The sequence below is a fragment of the Schistocerca gregaria genome, chromosome 5, assembly GCF_023897955.1.
Source record: "Schistocerca gregaria isolate iqSchGreg1 chromosome 5, iqSchGreg1.2, whole genome shotgun sequence".
NCBI lineage: Eukaryota > Metazoa > Arthropoda > Insecta > Orthoptera > Acrididae > Schistocerca > Schistocerca gregaria.
Window position 1 is genome coordinate 366,245,837 of NC_064924.1, and position 20,091 is coordinate 366,265,927.

General features: G+C 41.2%; 1 protein-coding gene across 1 annotated transcript in view; it reads left to right on the forward strand.

The window, feature by feature from the left end:
• The first annotated feature begins 388 nt into the window (after positions 1–388).
• LOC126272949 (putative beta-carotene-binding protein) overlaps positions 389–20,091 on the forward strand; it is a 32,723-nt gene continuing 13,020 nt past the window's right edge. The window contains exons 1-3 of the mRNA XM_049976248.1: positions 389–536; positions 4,285–4,380; positions 10,241–10,379. Of these exons, the coding sequence (XP_049832205.1) occupies positions 404–536; positions 4,285–4,380; positions 10,241–10,379 (368 nt within the window). The 5' untranslated portion in view covers positions 389–403. The remainder of the gene's footprint in view (positions 537–4,284; positions 4,381–10,240; positions 10,380–20,091) is intronic.

Below are 20,091 nucleotides of genomic sequence, written 5' to 3' on the forward strand. Positions count from 1 at the left end.
GGTGTACAAGTACACTCTCCTGAAAAATTTATGGATTCTGAATAGTGACTCAAAAATAGCACAGGAACGGCTGCCACAAAGCTAGCGTCCAGCACGTGAAGTAGGTCACAACGGAAGCCACGTGTGAAATCCAAACTGTAGGCATAACTCGGGGGCAGCCACTTGGCGACACGTATAGGTGTTGGGTTGCGTGGCAGCTAGCGAGGCTACAACGGGTTGGGGGGGGGGGGGGGGGGGGGGGGGAGGAGGCGGTCAACCAGTGCCTCTACGGTTCCAGGCGTTCTTGACAGCCGAAAAGGTGGGGGCGCTGCTTATTCAATGGACGGCGAAATGGTAGCGTACGTAACGTGGCGCTACGCCTGCTGCTATTCGCCAGTTGGCTCGGCCTTCCACGGGGGTATATATGGCCGCCGGACGTCGTCTTCGTTACAGTGTCTTCAGAGCCTCCGAGAGACGCACGACCGGCACGTTCAACACGATGAACTCACTTGGAATTGAGCTGTTGGCTATCATCGCAGTATTTTCTGTCAGCCACGGTGAGTGTCGAAATTTTCTTATAATTAGTACAATGTACAACAGATCAATCTGATGTGTAATACGCCCCGAGATACAACAGTGAACTCAAGTAAGCAAGTCACGCATCGTGAGCTTGACATATGGCACGCTGTAAAAGGTATATCAAGTATAGCCCTACAGATCCAAATATATGATGACATCCAGGGATATAGCTCTAATTTCTACACCAAAACTTTCCTTGTGCCATAAATTCTTAACACGTTTTCGAAGCTTTAATTTTTGCAGTTCGTCGCTGCTGGACATACTATATTAGTGAGCAGTTTTTTCTGCCTAACACCCTAACTGAGAAGGGTAATCAAGATTTAGAGACTTCACATCCTTTTCTTGATCTCTTTCAGTCTTCCTCCGATATTGTTCTCATCAATCGATTATTATCATTTTTGCGACAGAACAAATTCTCTGCAAAAGTTATTATCAATAATACTTGCTTGAAAAGTCGTCTGCAGGAATTAGATCAGTATCCAAGTCTGTAACTTTGGTTGATTGTGAACTTGTTTGTATCAATGGTACTGCTGTATCAAAGACGTAATTTCGTTTCCGAGTTAAGATAGGATTTAATGATTTCATTTTTGTCTCATGTTACTCAAAAGTGATCGTCATTCGGAACAACAGAAAAATGGACCAAAAAAGCTACACACATTCTGCTTGTCTGTTAACAGCGAGGCTTTTATTTGTTAATGTATTTTATGAGTTTTAATAGGTCACAAGATCTTTAATGAAGCGTATTCATATCATAAGCTAGGTGGTCTCGTGAAATTCGAATGATTTGTGACAGTAGCTGCCACTTTTCGTAGCGATGTTTCATTAGAATTCAGCGTCAGCAAATCAACTTTCTGCGTATAGCGTCAGGCTTCACTAATTCTGAAATGCATCCTGCCCCATACTAATACAGTGTCTTTGACTGGAGCCATTAGAGCAATGTGACTCATTTCAGTTTTGTCCTCCACAAAGTGTCAATGTTCATTTTTATGTCGTATGTATTCTCATTTATATCTTTGCATTCTTATCCTCCCTTTATTGCACAATAGCTTTTATGTGTTACCAGAGAAGTCTCAGAAAGACTAAGAAACCATTTTACAACATTTAAATAAATACTTCGATCAAGTTACGTAAGCGGAATTTTCAGCACATTCAGCGCTTATCTCCGAATAGGCTATCTTACATAGATAGTTAACAAAAGCCAGTAAATGCTAATTACAGCTGCTAATTGCAGAAGTATCTTCACTAACGCTTACCGACACAATGTTCAGGCTTCCATCACAACGAAGTTAGTATTTCTGTGTAATCATGTAGCATATACACATAGACCTTTGTAAGATACCATTCACTCCGACAATGAAATGCTTTTACGTGCCAGTTTCGAAAATGCTGACACGGTTTACGTGAACTGAGCACTAACCGATGTCCGTCAGTACTTACCAATACTTACCTTTCACTTCTGCGAGGTAGCAACGTAATGAATCTGTTAAAGGCCCAGAAAGCCATGTAATTAGTCTCCGACAAGCATCATAAAAGCAAATTTAAGTGGTTCATCGGCTGTTCGCATGACCTGCCTCTAATTAGAATCACTATGTAGGAACTCCGCCAATATTCTAATTGGAGAATACAGTGAAGACAGGATCAGACAGATATCTGAGTCTTACAACTGATCAAATAGTCTGAAAATAAATACACAACTTTCACGGATTGCTGCGTTTCCGTTCAACATCCTCAATCAAAATATATTTTAAAACCAGTAAATGAGCAATAGAGACCTCATGGTGACGATTCAAATACGTTATTCTGTAATTAAAAATGAAGATATCGAGCAACGGGAAAATAAAAGCGAAGTCTTTCCCACTGATACAGTTTACCCCTCCTAAGCCATAGTCTTAAAGAGAACACGAAAGTGTTCATCTAATGCAGAAAGTTATTGGAGAATTTAAGCCTCATATGTCACCTCATTTGGAAGCATGCGCGTTCTACCGGTAGGTGCATTTCTTGGAAAGAAATAGGTATCTGCATTTCTTGGAAAAAAGTACGATTGCAAAAAGACTCTCTTTGATCGCAGCCGCTGATAATAAGACCCCAAATATTTGAGTAAGAGACTGACATTGATATCTTCTTCGCCAGGGCAGATAGGATCTGCCAAGCTCGACAGCTCTCCAGTGTTGTAGAATTATAATACTACTTTAATCGCAGACACCGGTAATAATAACCCAGTAAGTAAGTAACTCGGGCTTCCTTTTTCGTCTGCAGAGTTGGATGGGAGCTGCCAACCTTGACAGTTCCCAGTGTTGTAGAATTATAATAAAGAACTGCTAACGTTTCACTATTTGTCCTTCGTAAGCCTCCAGAAATAGTTAATAAATCATATTTTTATTATTCAGGTGAAGCCTGCAAGCTGTCAACTCACTTACTTTGAACCCTATCACACTGCCTAGCAGGTTAGATTGAAAAGTTTCTGTCGAAATTGTGTTTCATATTTCTCTTTTTAACATCACATATACTTCGATACTTTTTCCGTAATTCAGAATACTGTGCTTCCTGACCCCAACAGACGTTAACTAATAGATTTTGAGCAGTTACCTTCGCTTATGTAACTTCTGGCGCGCTTTCAATACATGGTCCGCCAAGTTGATAAGGCGTTCTTTTTTAAATTTGACACACATAGATACAATCGTTTCAGACTTGAAGGTGGACATTTCATTATTCCGCTAGCAAATTACCCAAACATATTTTATTACGTACAATTTGCATGTGTTTAATGACCCCCCCATACCCCATTTACTACAGCTAAGCATTAAGAAGACAGTACTGCTAAATTTTTAAAAATTGGCCAGGTGCTAGTAGGACCCGTGCTCTGAGGCTGTGTATGGCTGTTCATTCACATCGGGAGACGAGAATCTCGGCGACTTTTGCCTGTTAACAACATTGATACAGGCAAGATATCGGTCGCGGGAATTCCAGTACTTTAAGTTTGAAGTCGGATAACAAATGACAAAAAAAATTTCTTTCGAGTGATATAATTAAAAATTAACAGTTTTTGGATTTTTTTTCCTTTACTTGTACTGTGAAACCTTGCTTATTGCCAAATCTGAAGATTTTAGGTTAGCCCGATAAGTTCTAATTAATGAGTTTACAAGTATCAAAATATATATGGCACAAATAGCGGTATATTTTGATTGCATTGGCTTATAAGCTTAATTTTTTTACACCGCCAAGGGACCATAGACCTTAGTAGGCGACGTAAATTTCAACTTATTACGTCTACCCGTTATTGAGAAGAAGAGGTCTTAACAAACAGAGAGACAGACAGTCGGATAACGAATGACAAAAAATTATTTTTCGTGTGATGTAATTACAAATAAAGAAGTTTCGGTTTTTGCCTTTACTTTCACTATGAAAGCTTGCTGCCTGCAAAATTTCATGATTCTAGGTCAGAGGGATGTATCCTACAGTTTTTTATGAATGAGTTTGCAACTATCTAAATATGTGATATAAATGGCCATATCTTTTGATTGCACTGACTTTGCTGCTGATAAATACTTCTTTCAGTGACATTCTTTAATGATCTACATTTTCGATTTGCGTTTCCATATGATAAACTCGCAGCTTCTTACAGTTATATCTGGATTGCGTTTGCACCTTACTGTACAATAACTGATAATAATGATTAATATTTAAATAATTCATGAATGTCACAGTTTTGCAATGCTCTGCTTACAGTGTTGGCCGGCCATCACCCGTGCAACGCAGGGGCACCCGACTTCCAGGAGTGCGTGCGCGCCAACTTGCAACATCTGATTCCACAACTGGCCAATGGTGAGTCCACGACGCCACTCTACACTTCCCTCTTGTTTTTCCGATAGAGATGGTACACATACTACTAGATTATATTAAGAGGTGACTCTATGGTGACAAGACGATCCTATCAACTTTAATTCCTCGTGGGAGACATATCACTACGTATCTAAATGTTTGTTGAGAATGGCCAGCACAATTCTAAGTGTAGTACCATGATCTCTCAAATTGTAGTTTTAAAAAGCCTTATGCCTATATATCAGATATGCATTGTTTCTGTATGCTTCATGATTTAAGTTTCCTGTCAGCTTTTTAGATTTCTTACACACTGTCGTTTACAGAGACCTCACTGACTGTATGCTGAAATTTACCAGCTATAATAGTTACTGTACAATAGACACTTGTCATAGCAAACCGACAGATTGGTCGCCTTCTAGCAAATAAAAGTAGGCGCTTCCAATGGTACACATACTACTAGATTATATTAACAGGTGACTCTATGGTGACAAGATGATCCTGTCAACTTTAATTCCTCGTGGGAGATATCACTACGTATCTAAATGTTTATTGAGAATGGCCAGCACAATTCTAAGTGTAGTACCATGATCTTTTGAAGATTAGATCCGTTGTTATCTCAAAATACGAGACGTGTTTCTTATGTAAGTACCGTTTTGAAATTAAAAAAGACGTGCTAAGATATCTCAATAATTGTATTTTCACATGAAAGCCTGTACCTTAATCTACTTTCCTACATAATTTCCGTGAATACTGAGGCACTTGTCATAATGTTGTACCAGTTTCTGAATACCCTCCTCACCTGACTTGTTAACCACTGCATCACCATTGTTTTGACTTCGTCATCGTCTTGAAGACGCTGACCGCCCAGGTGTTTCTTCACTACGAGAAACATTAGGAAAGTCATCCCGCAAGGAGTAAATCGTAAAGCATCTGCTTTTTCTCACCTTATTGGCAGGCCGCGGTGGTCTCGCGGTTCTAGGCGCGCAGTCCGGAACAGTGCGACTGCTACGGTCGCAGGTTCGAATCCTGCCTCGGGCATCGATGTGAAGTCCTTAGGTTAGTTAGGTTTAAGTAGTTCTAAGTTCTAGGGGACTAATGACAACAGCAGTTGAGTCCCATAGTGCTAAGAGCCATTTGAACCATTTTTTTCACCTTATTGTCCACTTCCTGCACCAAACTTTCATTAACGACCGAAGGACGCCCACTCCGTTGTTCATCATCTTTAAATACTCTCACCCACTTTCTTACTATTCTATCATTCATAATGTTTTCTCCGTAAACTGCACAGATCTCACGATGAATATCGATCGCTTTTAGATCTTCAGCACTAAGAAATCTTATAAGAGCCCGTACTTCACACTCGGCGGGACTTACGATTATCAGAGGCATCTTAAACACTCAACACGCAACGTAAACAATGACGAATCAGACTGTAATGGCGTCATTGCGTAGAGTAAGGTAGAGGTTTTCATGCAAAAATGAAATTATTGAGATATCTTAGCACGTCTTTTTTTAATTTCAAAACGGTGCTTAGTTAAAAAAAACACGCCTCGTGTATACACAATTTTTCTATGACCATAAATTAATCACAGCGAAACACAAACATAGTCTTTCTATGATCAGATGCCAATACTGGTGATTCAATATTTATCTAACACCGTGAAATTATCAGAGCAAAACTCGAACACCTATGATATACGCTTTTGTGCAGACATGCCCGTAACCACGGATACACTCTAAACTAGGTTCCACAAACACGAATAATGTGACAGGATATATTCTTCTCCATACAAAGTATTACGAATATTCCAACACGTCCATGTAATCCATTCGCCATACACCTTAAGGCGGCTTGCGAAATAGTAGAAACGATGTTTGACTTTTGCTTTGTCAGAAGCTCAACATATATGGCCGTACCATTTAAGCAACACTGTTTCTTAATGGTATTACCACCCTCCGTTGAGGTTTGGTCATGCTGTCATACCTCACTTCCTGTTGATGTATCTGTGCACTTCTCAGACACATATGATCGTTGGTTCTATTGGTGAATCTCCGTCAAAATTGATTATCCGCTTTTGTCGAAAATTTTGGTCTTGTCAAGTATCGGATGGGTGAAGTGAACTTCTGTTTCATTAAGTCGGCTACTTGCCTTCAGAAAGTATAGGAACACAAAGTAAAACAATTCAGTTACAAGAAGTAGATCAACCTTCACATGTTATTAAAACATCATTGTCAACCAACACAATCTAAATCCCTGTGGAAGCGTTTGCATATATTACAAATAAGGATCCGATGAACGTGTACCTTTAGGTTCTGGATAAACTGAAGAAGTCTATTTTGTGGATGTCGATTACACCGTGCACCTCTAGTATTTTCCTGAGGACGGAGTCGTTAAGAGGTTTCCAGCGCTAGGAAGCTCAAAATCCTGCTTAGAGCAGCGGAGTCTCAGGGAATGAATATCATCGGTTCAGATGCTTTGTAAACCTTCCCTGTGATCCAGTGATCTTCTCTCTATACTGATGTGCTCTTACTTTCAGTAGCTAATTCTTGTATGTGAAAATCACATCAATATCTTTTAGTTCGTGATTATTGGGGTTGAATTAATTTTCCGTTGATTTCCTGTTCCTTTTGTCCACAACTACGTCCATCTTTTAAGCTATTGGATTTCTCTCTTTAAAAAATAACATTATTTATTTTCTTTCCAATGTCTCTTCAAATATAACTTTAAAAGATACTGGCTATATAGTATCGTTAACATCCCTGTTCCCAACTCATCTCGACTTCAGGAAAACCAAGATATGATATGACAGTTATTAAGGTAGACATACACGACCTAAGAACAACAATATACTGTTGGAACCAAGAATGAATAGAGTAAAATGTATGTAACTTATACACTAACTGATCAAAGATATCCAAACACATATTAGTAGACATTAACATGGGTGGTCTCCACGGTGGCTTGACCTCTACTGCAGTCTTTTTCAGTGAGATATCGGAATGTCCATTGAAGGACGGCAGCCTTTTCTTCATCAATAGCCGAAAGCAAAGAATGTACAGATGTTGAACCTCGGAGTCTGGAGTGAAGTCGACGTTCTAACTCAATCCAAAGGTGTTGTATTAGATTCAGATTGGGACATCTGATGCTTTGTGACAGGCTGCACTGAACAGTCATCGTCTCCCAGTTTTTCTTCTACTTTACACCGCAACATGTGTTCATATTCTTCCGAGTTTGGCGTTAAGTGCAATCGGAAAACATCCGCATACCGTCACACCATGTACTCCTCACTCCACTGTTCAGACTCCTATTTTACTGTTAGCGCTACCATTGACGACAGGCAACTTTCTCGGGATATTCTCCAAATCCAGAATCCTTCCATCATATTGTCACAAAGAATAGCATAACTGATCACTCCTTTCCAGTCACTGGCCTCCACCTCACCTCATGGGTCGCTTAACATTGAATACAGAAATATGTGCCTTATGATGAGCTGCTCAACCACTGCGCCACACACTTCGCACACTTATTGTGCTAGCTTGACTGCTCGCACTTACGAACTCACGAGTGATTCCTTGCGATATTTTTATATGTACCATCCGCAACGTTCGATCGTCCCTGTTCTTCTATACACCAGGTCTGCATGGTCTCGGTTCCATTTCAGAGTCACATCACCAACAGTCGGCATGGGCCCTGTGAAAGGGTTGAAATGTCCCTGATGGATTTTTTCCTCAGGTGATACCCAATGAATAATTCACGTTCAAAGTCACTGAGATTCTGCTGCTACTGCTCCTCTGTTGACAACACAGTGTTGCCCGCTTCTTATGACATATGACATGTGACATGTGGCGATCAGTTCCGTATTACACAGGGTGTCCGAATACTTTGATCAGACAGTGTACGTGTACAATACAAAGGGTAGCTAGAGACTAAAGAGCGAAAATGACTACTTTGTATGGTATACATTTTTGCAGCCACATATTTGTATGTTGAAATAATGTAGTACGTCCAGATGTGAAAAGTTTGTCACGGACAGAAAATCAGCATGGTACTATTAGCTGATAACCTAGCAATGGTCGCCGAAACTACACACGAGATGAGACGTGTGTTTAATGAAGACGTGGGTGATATTTTATGTCTTGATAGTAGATTAGAATATTAGATAAAGAAGGAAGATGAGAGAGGGCACAGTAGCAAAGACTGCACTGTCCAATGGAGCTTCTACACTCCTGGAAATTGAAATAAGAACACCGTGAATTCATTGTCCCAGGAAGGGGAAACTTTATTGACACATTCCTGGGGTCAGATACATCACATGATCACACTGACAGAACCACAGGCACATAGACACAGGCAACAGAGCATGCACAATGTCGGCACTAGTACAGTGTATATCCACCTTTCGCAGCAATGCAGGCTGCTATTCTCCCATGGAGACGATCGTAGAGATACTGGATGTAGTCCTGTGGAACGGCTTGCCATGCCATTTCCACCTGGCGCCTCAGTTGGACCAGCGTTCGCGCTGGACGTGCAGACCGCGTGAGACGACGCTTCATCCAGTCCCAAACATGCTCAATGGGGGACAGATCCGGAGATCTTGCTGGCCAGGGTAGTTGACTTACACCTTCTAAAGCACGTTGGGTGGCACGGGATACATGCGGACGTGCATTGTCCTGTTGGAACAGCAAGTTCCCTTGCCGGTCTAGGAATGGTAGAACGATGGGTTCGATGAGGGTTTGGATGTACTGTGCACTATTCAGTGTCCCCTCGACGATCACCAGAGGTGTACGGTCAGTGTAGGAGATCGCTCCCCACACCATGATGCCGGGTGTTGGCCCTGTGTGCCTCGGTCGTATGCAGTCCTGATTGTGGCGCTCACCTGCACGGCGCCAAACACACACACGACCATCATTGGCACCAAGGCAGAAGCGACCTCATCGCTGAAGACGACACGTCTCCATTCGTCCCTCCATTCACGCCTGTCGCGACACCACTGGAGGTGGGCTGCACGATGTTGGGGCGTGAGCGGAAGACGGCTTAACGGTGTGCGGGACAGTAGCCCAGCTTCATGGAGACGGTTGCGAATGGTCCTCGCCGATACTCCAGGAGCAACAGTGTCCCTAATTTGCTGGGAAGTGGCGGTGCGGTCCCGTATGGCACTGCGTAGGATCCTACGGTCTTGGAGTGCATCCGTGCGTCGCTGCGGTCCGGTCCCAGGTCGACGGGCACGTGCACCTTCCGCCGACCACTGGCGACAACTTCGATGTACTGTGGAGACCTCACGCCCCACGTGTTGAGCAATTCGGCGGTACGTCCACCCGGCCTCCCGTATGCCCACTATACGCCCTCGCTCAAAGTCCATCAACTGCACATACGGTTCACGTCCACGTAAAACAAACACCTGCAAACATCCCAAAATATAAATGTACTTGGAAGAAAATATTTGGAGCGTATCTCTGTTCTCTGTATTAGTACGAAACGGGGAAAATGGGGAAGACAGACATGGAACGATTAGAAGCTCTTCAAGTGTGATGAGATGTATGCTACTGAAGATTGTTCGAGTAAGTAATATACTATAAAAAGCATGATGAGTCGAATAGACAGAATGACTGCAAAAAATTCTAGTTGTAGAGGTGGTTGGAGGAAAGAATCCCGAGGACAGATCTATAAATAAGTCAGATCGATGATGATGCAAGGAAGAGCTGCAGTATCTCAACGTTATGGATAATGACTGAGTGAACAATAATATACCAAAGTAAAAAAAAAAAAGAATTGCTCTAGACTGCTGCTAACTTGTAATGTGCGCCTTCTGGTCGACCCAGCACCTGAAAACTGTAGTAACCGTCCAATCCTCTTGCTTTGCAGGTCTGCCCAACATCGGCGCTGAACCCATAGAGCCGCTGCGGGACCTGCCCAGCCTCATCCACAGCTCCCCCAGCCTCAAGACGCAGTTCGACGATGTTTCCCTCAGTGGACTCTCCAGTGTCATCGTCAAAGACATGCAGTAAGTAGACACCAACCCTCAGCATCTCTTACTCTCACGAGGCATTCCTGTGCGATTGAAGCACGAACTCCACACACTGTTACTGTAATTCTTGATAACTGAGTACATCACTCGATTTTGAACGTACGATGGGAGTTCGGTAAATAATACAATACATTTTTTCTCTGCCAGTTTCGGTCGAAAACATTAAGAATTTGTTAAGAGACATCATGGAATATTCCCTCTTCGGCTTCTATAGTTTCATGGAGTTCCGCTAGGTGGCGGCGCTATACGTAGCCTTCAAAATGGTGTTTCCAACGGAGATGCATTCCAAGCAGAAAGCTCCATTGAGTTTCTTTTTGAGCAAAACCAGAGCATCGCAAATACACATAGGCGTTTTCAGAATGTCTCCGGAGACCTGGCAGTGAACAAATGCACGGTGAATCGTTGGGCGAGGCGTCAGCCATCGTAAAAGTATTACGCAAACCTGTCCGATCCCCAGCGAGCCGGCCGGCTACATACAGCTGCGACTCCTACAGTGTTGGAAATTGCGGACACACTCATTCCTGGTGCTCGACGGATCACAATAAAACGCCTCCTTGCACAGATGGGCGTCTGCTATGGTAGTCTGACACACTCTTTCGCTAGGTGTGTGCCGCTGGATTTCAGGGGTAACAGAACACCATAAAGAACAACCATGGACCATCTGTGCAGAAGTGCTTGCTCGTTACGAAGCTGGTAGTAATAATTTTTTGTCGGACGTCGTCACAGACGATGGGGTCATTACTTCGAAGCGGAAACGAAACGCTAATCCATGGTGTGGTGCCACAGCACCTCTTCTCCGAAAAAAAGTTCAAAGAACCACCCTCAGCGATAAAGTCATGGCGATAATCTCTTAGGACTCTGAAGGGGGTATTCTGTTCGATGTCCTCCTTCGTAGTGCAACGATCAGTTCTGAAGTCTATTGTGTCACCCTCAGGAAAATGAAGAAACGACTTCAGCGTGTTCGTCGTTACAAAAACGCAATCGAATCTCTCCTTCTGCATGACGAAGCAAGGTCTCACAGAAGTCTTCACACACGAGAGAAGCTTACAAAACCTCATTGATCTGTTCTCCCTCATCCACCATAAAGTCCGGATCTCGCACTTCAGACTTCCATCTGTTTGGCCTAATGAAGGGTGCACTCATCGAGCAGCACTACATGGATAATGAAGAGGTTACTTGCGTAGCAGGACGTTGTCTCCAATGTCGAGCAGTAAAGTGATACCATGCGTGCCTACAGGCCCTCCAAGCAAGGATGCGCAGGACTGTCGTACTGAACGGAAATTATGTTGAGAAATAGGGTTTCGTAGCCAGTAGAGTGGGGAATAATATGGTGTATTGGAATCCTGAATAAAACAGACCTGCGTTCAGAAAAAAAATGTGTAGCTTTACTTATTGAATGTCTCTCGTATTTTTACACTGATAAATTACCCGTATCGCTAATTCGCAGTGAATTCTTACTTTTAATATTTTTGTGCACAGATTTAATCTACAATACTGAATATTTTATTTACTGTGCCATATTGCCCTTACACTCCACAGAATCATATTCAAAATAATTTATGTCGTTATAATATTATCTTATTCCCACTTAGCTTACTAAATAATCTTATTTCTCTATCTCAAGTGCTTTGTTTTACCAATGAAGCGTCTGTTAAGCTTCGTCTCTATTGTCAGAGGCCAAACTACAATTCTCATGTTTAGGTCGCATGCATGAAAAACATAAATATCGAAGTTATTTGATATTCATGAGTAGCTTGCTGCTGCAAATGAGATTTGACGCTTAGTGGTAAAGAGAAGAGCACCTCGGTATTACGTTTAAAAATTATTTGTTGATAGAATTGTACTTAGAAACTAAGCATTAGGTACATTTTCGGTGGCTGTTGCTAGTATTCTGCTAAAGCGAATATTACTTTTCGATTGTTTGTTATGATTAATGAGTTCGTTTCACTTACGCAAAGATCAAACCGTGAAATCTCGGTGATTAGCTGAGTTTATTTCAAAGGCAAAAAATTGGTAACATAAAAGCTGAAAGTTAAATTTTTGTCATATGTGCTTTCGTAATCGGAGCTGTCAGCAGTTATGGATAAATACACATTAGTTACAGTTTAGAGCCTTGACCAAATGATGCTTCTACAAACAAAAGAACACTTAAAATAACATCGAATAAACTTTATTAAGTTGCGAATTTCCTTTATTTATTCTATTCCTTAATGGGATACTTGTTGGATCTGTTTGTTACTGCGTATGCAAAAGCTTTCACTCTCAATAATCACCTATGAACTACAGTGAGTTTAAAAATACTAAATTTCTCATTCTCTCTCCTTTCTCTCTGAGAAGCTGTAAGCATATAAAATTTGGAGCTGTATGGGCTGTCTGCAGTTACGGAGTTTTGTGTCATACTTTCGTGATGCACAAAGCCTTCATCAGGTCGCTACAAACGATTCAGAACTTGAACAAATGGTTAAAATGGCTCTGAGCACTATGGTTCTTAACATCGGAGGTCATCAGTCCCCTAGAACTTAGAACTACTTAAACCTAACTAACCTAAGGACATCATACACATCCATGCCCGAGGCAAGATTCGAACCTGCGACCGTAGCGGTCGCGCGGTTCCACATTGAAGCGCCTAGAATCGCCCGGTAACACTGGCCGGCACTTGAACAGTTCTGCGGATGAATTACATATGTTTGATATAACTCAAATGTGAGGGCGATCTACAGTAACGTGAAATATAGAATTAAAAATGTTAACAGCCAAGAAACTGATAATAGTTTGTTTTTTTCGAACAACGGTTTCAGTAAATCTAGGTTCTCATCATCAGATCTGTAAATCATATAGGTCCCAAATTACAATCATAATCAGGTCAGATACAATTAGGTGGGGAACACATTGTCACAAAATGGATATACACAAAATACCTTACGCAAATGTATCTCAGCACATCTCCATCATACGTATTATATATCGTGACAAGTCGTTACAAGTCGGGAAAAGTGGTGCCAACTCACGTCATATCAGGAACAGTGAAGTGATGCAACCGCAAGTCAATAATAAAACAAGATTTACATAAGATATCAAGCATATCGCGCCAACGGCACAAGCTCTTCTTCACACAGCAGATGAAAGCAGACTGAGGATTACAAGTCAAAGCAAAGATGTAACGAACTACCAGCAGGTGGCACTGTACGCGTAAACATTTAGAAATACAATCATAAATTTTAAGCACAAGGAAAGAGTTACATCCAAGTAGTCGAACAAAGAATGCCGTTTATACATTTCAGTGTATAATTACGTAGCACAAGTAATGCAAACAAGAGTACATTGAAATAACAACATTCCTTTTTTTAATTTTTTCATAAAAAATTCTTAAACATTTTTTAAATAAAATTTCTTTCAAAATTCTAAAACGTGTATCAATTGTACTACTTACTGTCTATATAGTCAAGTAGATATAAGGCAAGCACAATGTGGAAAATACATCGTCTGTGAATAAGCTTACATGTGGTCGCTCAAAGTGTTGGTGATAAGAGTACAAAAACAATGCATGAGGTACAAGCACGTAGGTAACAAGGGCAACAAGACCTCCAACTAACATGATCTTTTATGGTGTTTTGCGACATCTGTACAGAATGTAATCGCAGTTGCTTTAATACTGTGCTTATATCACTATATTACAAATTATTTGTTAACTAATTTCTAATCTTGTACTAGATGCAAGACTTCGAGTACCACGTTAAGTTATCACCTAGACGGTAAGCTATATCGGTGTTGGCCAATAGTTCAGTGATTTGTATGATATTTTTAGAATGCAATATTTCAGTAGTACCCTTTTTTACCAATATACATTATGACATGTACTTCACGCATGGTTTCTGTATTCTTATCACCTACACACGCAAGTGATCTGTAGTCTTATCCAATGGAAATGTATTTCCCACATCACACTTGAAATAACTAATGTGACTATATAGGTAATAGGTAGTACAGTTGATATACAATACGTTATTTTGTAATTTTGTAAGTATTTTAATTTTTTTTTTAAATTAAGAACTTTTTAAATAAGGGATTTTGCTATCAGTACGCATGCGACAACATTCGCTGCCTAATACGTTCCAAAACACCACGCATAAAAACTGGATTCTTCTGGGGCTGTTGCCTCCCATTCTGTTGGTAAAAGAAAGGTAGGGTGAAGTGTTTTAGATAGCACTCGGGTTAATGACTATTTGTAAAGACACACACCGATCGTCTTAGTGTCACCATCCTAAAGTACAGTGTCAAAGTCTGAATATGACCCACTTCCTCCTGCTTAAGCAATTGGAGCAAATCGCTTGGTTCTGTTTGCATTTGATACAATCTACAGTGGACCTTAAGAGGTTTTTTGAGGTACTATTAGTTCATGGACGGTTCCTTTGAAAACACCAAAAAACATTTTTTTTCTTTTTTTCGTACCAGAACCAAGATGCGGATTCCAAGTTTGTTATGTACAACAAGTATCTGAAATTCTTACGATACATTCCTAAGATCCCAGACTCCAAATCTTTTAGAAAGGTTATTGATATTTCTATCCGTTTCCAAAATACATAAGTTCAAAGTTACGGTACAGGTCCACTTAAATACACAAGTTAAATGCGGTGAGTAGCGAGATCTAAATCATGAACAACGGAAAATTGCTCAAATTGTAGCGTTATATACTATAAACATTTGTCTAGAATTAGCCTCTTCCCGTTTGCAAAGACTTTATCTGTTACGAGAAACACTCCAAAAACGCGATTTTTTTGCATCAAAACAAAGCCGTAGTTTCCAAGACGGCTATGCACAACAAACGGGTTTCATTTTTACGATATATTCTAAAGATCACGTTCTTGAATAACCTTACAACTTTTCTTGATATCTTTATCCATTTCAGTGATACAGAGGTTTCAAATATTCAAAGTTACCCTAATTGTTGTTGTTGTTGTTGTCTTCAGTCCTGGTTTGATGCAGCTCTCCATCCTACTCTATCCTGTGCAAGCTTCTTCATCTCCCAGTACCTACTGCAACTTACATCCTTCTGAATATGCTTAGTGTATTCATCTCTTGGTCTCCCTCTACTATTTTTACCCTACACGCTGCCCTCCAATGCTAAATTTGTGATCCCTTGATGCCTCAAAACATGTCCTACCAACCGATCCCTTCTTCTAGTCAAGTTGTGCGACAAACTTCTCTTCTCCCCAATCCTATTCAATACCTCCTCATTAGTTACGTGATCTATTCACCTTATCTTCAGCATTCTTCTGTAGCACCACATTTCGAAAGCTTCTATTCTCTTCTTATCCAAACTATTTATCGCCCATGTTTCACTTTCATACATGGCTACACTCCAAGCAAATACTTTCAGAAACGACTTCCTGATATATAAATCTATATTCGAAGTTAACAAATTTCTCTTCTTCAGAAACGATTTCCTTGCCATTGCCAGTCTACATTTTATATCCTCTCTACTTCGACCATCATCAGTTATTTTGCTCCCTAAATAGCAAAACTCCTTTACTACTTTAAGTGTTTCATTTCCTAATCTAATTCCCTCAGCATCACCCGACTTAATTCGACTACATTCCATTATCCTCATTTTGCTTTTGTTGATGTTCATCTTAAATCCTCTCTTCAAGACACTATCCATTCTGTTCAACTGCTCTTCCAAGTCCTTTGCTGTCTCTGACAGAATTACAATGTCATCGGCGAACCTCAAAGTTTTTATTTCTTCTCCATAGATTTTAATACCTACTCCGAATTTGTCTTTTGTTTCCTTTACTGCTTGCTCAATATACAGATTGAATAACATCTGGGAACGGCTACAACCCTGTCTTACTAACTTCCCAACCACTGCTTCCCTTTCATACCCCTCCACTCTTATAACTGCCATCTTGTTTCTGCACATTTTGTAAATAGCCTTTCGCTCACTGTATTTTACCCCTGCCACCCTTAGAATTTGAAAGAGAGTATTCCAGTCAAAAGCTTTCTCTAAGTCTACAAATGCTAGAAACGTAGGTTTACCTTTTCTTAATCTTTCTTCTAAGATAATTCGTAAGGTTAGTATTGCCTCACGTGTTCCTACATTTCTACGGAATCCAAACTGATCCCCCCCCGAGGTCCGCATCTACCAGTTTTCCATTCGTCTGTAAAGAATTCGCGTTAGTATTTTGCAGCTGTGACTTATTAAACTGACAGTTCGGTAATTTTCACATCTGTCAGCACCTGCTTTCTTTGGGATTGGAATTATTATATTCTTCTTGTAGTCTGAGGGTATTTCGCCTGTCTCATACATCTTGCTCACCAGCTGGTAGAGTTTTGTCAGGACTGGCTCTCCCAAGGCCGTCAGTAGTTCTAAAGGAATGTTGTCCACTCCGGGGGCCTTGTTTCGACTCAGGTCTTTCAGTGCTCTGTCAAACTCTTCACGCAGTATCTTATCTCCCATTTCGTCTTCATCTACATCCTCTTCCATTTCTATAATATTGTCCTCAAGTACATCGCCCTTGTATAAACCTTCTATATACTCCTTCCACCTTTCTGCTTTCCCTTCTTTGCTTAGAACTGGGTTGCCATCTGAGCTCTTGATATTCATACACGTGGTTCTCTTCTCTCCAAAGGTCTCTTTAATTTTCCTGTAGGCAGTATCTATCTTACCCCTAGTGAGATAAGCTTCTACATCCTTACATTTGTCCTCTAGCCATCCCTGCTTAGCCATTTTGCACTTCCTGTCGATCTCATTTTTGAGACGTTTGTATTCCTTTTTGCCTGCTTCATTTACTGCATTTTTATATTTTCTCCTTTCATCAATTAAATTCTACATTTCTTCTGTTACCCAAGGTATTTCTAGCAGCCCTCGTCATTTTACCTACTTTATCCTCTGCTGCCTTCACTACTTCATCCATCAGAGCTACCCATTCGTCTTCTACTGTGTTTCTTTCCCCCATTCCTCTCAATTGTTCCCTTATGCTCTCCTTGAAACTTTGTACAACCTCTGGTTCTTTCAGCTTATCCAGATCCCATATCCTTAAATTCCCACCTTTTTGCAGTTTCTTCAGTTTTAATCTACAAGTCATAACCAATAGATTGTGGTCAGAGTCCACATCTGCCCCTGGAAATGTCCGACAATTTAAAACCTGATTCCTAAATCTCTATCTTACCATTATATAATCTATCTGATACCTTTTAGTATCTCCAGTATTCACCCTATTTATACACGTAAAATACGCACCTAACATCCAGTTTGAGGCGAAAATATAGTTCATAAATTGACTTAGCACGAAGCAATACGCTGTAAAATGTCTCAGATGGGCTCTGGAAAACCCATTTTGTTTTACTGGAGCACATTCAGAATGTTTCTGCACGTAAAATCCGGTCTCAGGCGTAAAAAGAGTTTTACATTATTTCAATTTCACACAAGTAAACTATCAAAATTTAAAGCTCTTTTCATATAGTGACATGCCGTGCTGTGTTAGGGAAAAGAAGGGAACTTACAGAAAAGTGCTCCTATCGGAGCACAAAATAGGCAAGTGTGTTGGGCTGAACGACTGAGTACGAATGGGTTGTGGGAGTAGATCGGTATGGGCGAGATACAACGATTGACTAGGGGTTGTGAGCGAGTTACAGCTAGGGGAGTTTGTGGGAGTGAGAGGTGAGTTACATGTTACAGAGATCGCCAGTATGTTCGCATGCCAAAATTCTTTGGACAAAATTGTAAAGGTGCTGCGGAAGGTAGAATGAGGAAGATGTCAATCGAACACTGTAATGCTGTACATGTTATCGTTATACTTCACATTACTGACGTCGTTTTTGTGCTAATGGTTCAACCATAGTTCACGTCTAGACCTTCAGCTACCATGGTTGTTGTTATAATAGCTGAATATAAATTTAATCGCAGTAATTTTGATATTATGCTCGTATCACTACAATTACTTGTGTACGCTTAATCATTACTTAATTCTGATCTTACACTGTTTGCTTATAACACCAAACCTTCGAGCACAATGATACGTTATCACCTGTTTGCTTATTACACCAAACATTCGAGCACCATGTTACATTAGCACCTAGATCTTACATTGCAGTAGTCCAGATCTAACACACAGTGATTTGTATATGGCAGTTTAAGAATGTAATCTGAGTTGTCACCCTTGTTAGCTATATACCTTTACTTGGTGCATTGTCTCTGCCCTCTTATCACCTGGACTCAATGACGATATACGAGGAGCTTTAGATATGTAACGCAACACTTTTTTTTTCAAAAAGCAGGCTGGTTTTATTCAGAATTCCCATACATCATATTATTCTCCTCTCTTTTGACTTTAAAATCCTAGTTTTCAACATAATTTTTGTTCAATGCCACGGCCTTAGGTATCCGAACCGAAAGAGCCTCCATGCACGCATGGTACCACTCTACTACACTTCGTCCTCATTTTTGTGGCGACGAACACACTAATGCCGTATCTTCAGTTTCCTAACAATAGCACAATGTACTTCAGAACTGAGCATTGCACTGCGAGGGAAGACATCAAACAGAATAACCTCTTCAGGGACCCAGAAGACTGTCCCCATGGCTTTATCGGTTGAGGGTGCGGCTTCGAATTTTTTCTTCGGAGGAGAGGTGGTGTGGCACCACTCCATGGACTACCGTTTTGTTTACGGTTCGAAGTGGAAATATTCGACAAAAACTGTCACGATCAGCCTCGTAAAGCGCAAGCAATTCCACACCGAAGGGCCTCCATTGCTCTATACCGTCTTCTGTTAGGCGGCTAGGAATCCAGCAGGCACAAATCTCCGTGTACCCCAACTGGTGGACGAGTGTGTCAGCACTAACAACAGAGCCGTCCAACTGAGCGGAGAGGGGTTTGATTGTGCTTAAAGCACCACAAATGAGAATCTCGACACATTCCAATACTGCAGCAGCCTCAGATGTGTGCGGCCGGCCAGCAAGCTGGAGATCGGACAGGTTTACGTGACCTTGTTGTGCTTAGAAATCACTTCCGCTACAGACGCCATTTTCAGTGCTACGTGTAGCACCTATCAGAACTTCGTGAAAGTGGAAATATTCCACGACGTCCCCCAGCAAGTTCAACATTTTGTGAACCTAAACTGGCCGAGAGAAGAGAAGTAATGCTTTACTGATTGAATGCCCTTCGTATTTTCCACATTGCACTTGCGCCGTAACAATTAATGTATAGTCCTGAACAGAAACGGAAGAAAATGGCCATATGAACATGTGTCCGTAAATGGACGGTGTGCTTGCAACGACAACAAATCGTACCGGGACACAGTACAGAACTGCATCCCGTCCACGGCACAACAGATATTGAAAGTGGCCTTCATTGGATACAGTGCACTCGTTCACGAGTCGCATCATGGACTGCTGCACTCATTCGTACGGTCCGATCCAAAAACCGTCGACAGAATCCTTCCCGTAGAGTAAAACCCGCTGCTATTGATCCTTGGTCTTGTTTCAGACGAGTGGTACAGTAGCGATTGTCATGCAGGCTGCACAAAATCGCGCTTTTACATACACCTTGTTGGCTGGCCACTTCCCTGGAGCTTCTACTACGGTTACTCCCAATATCCTGATAACCCGGTCCTCCAGACCTGGTGTATTCATAGTCCACCGCTTCCCTGCCCTTTCGTCTTTCTCAAAGAATCCATGATCACACAACGCCCA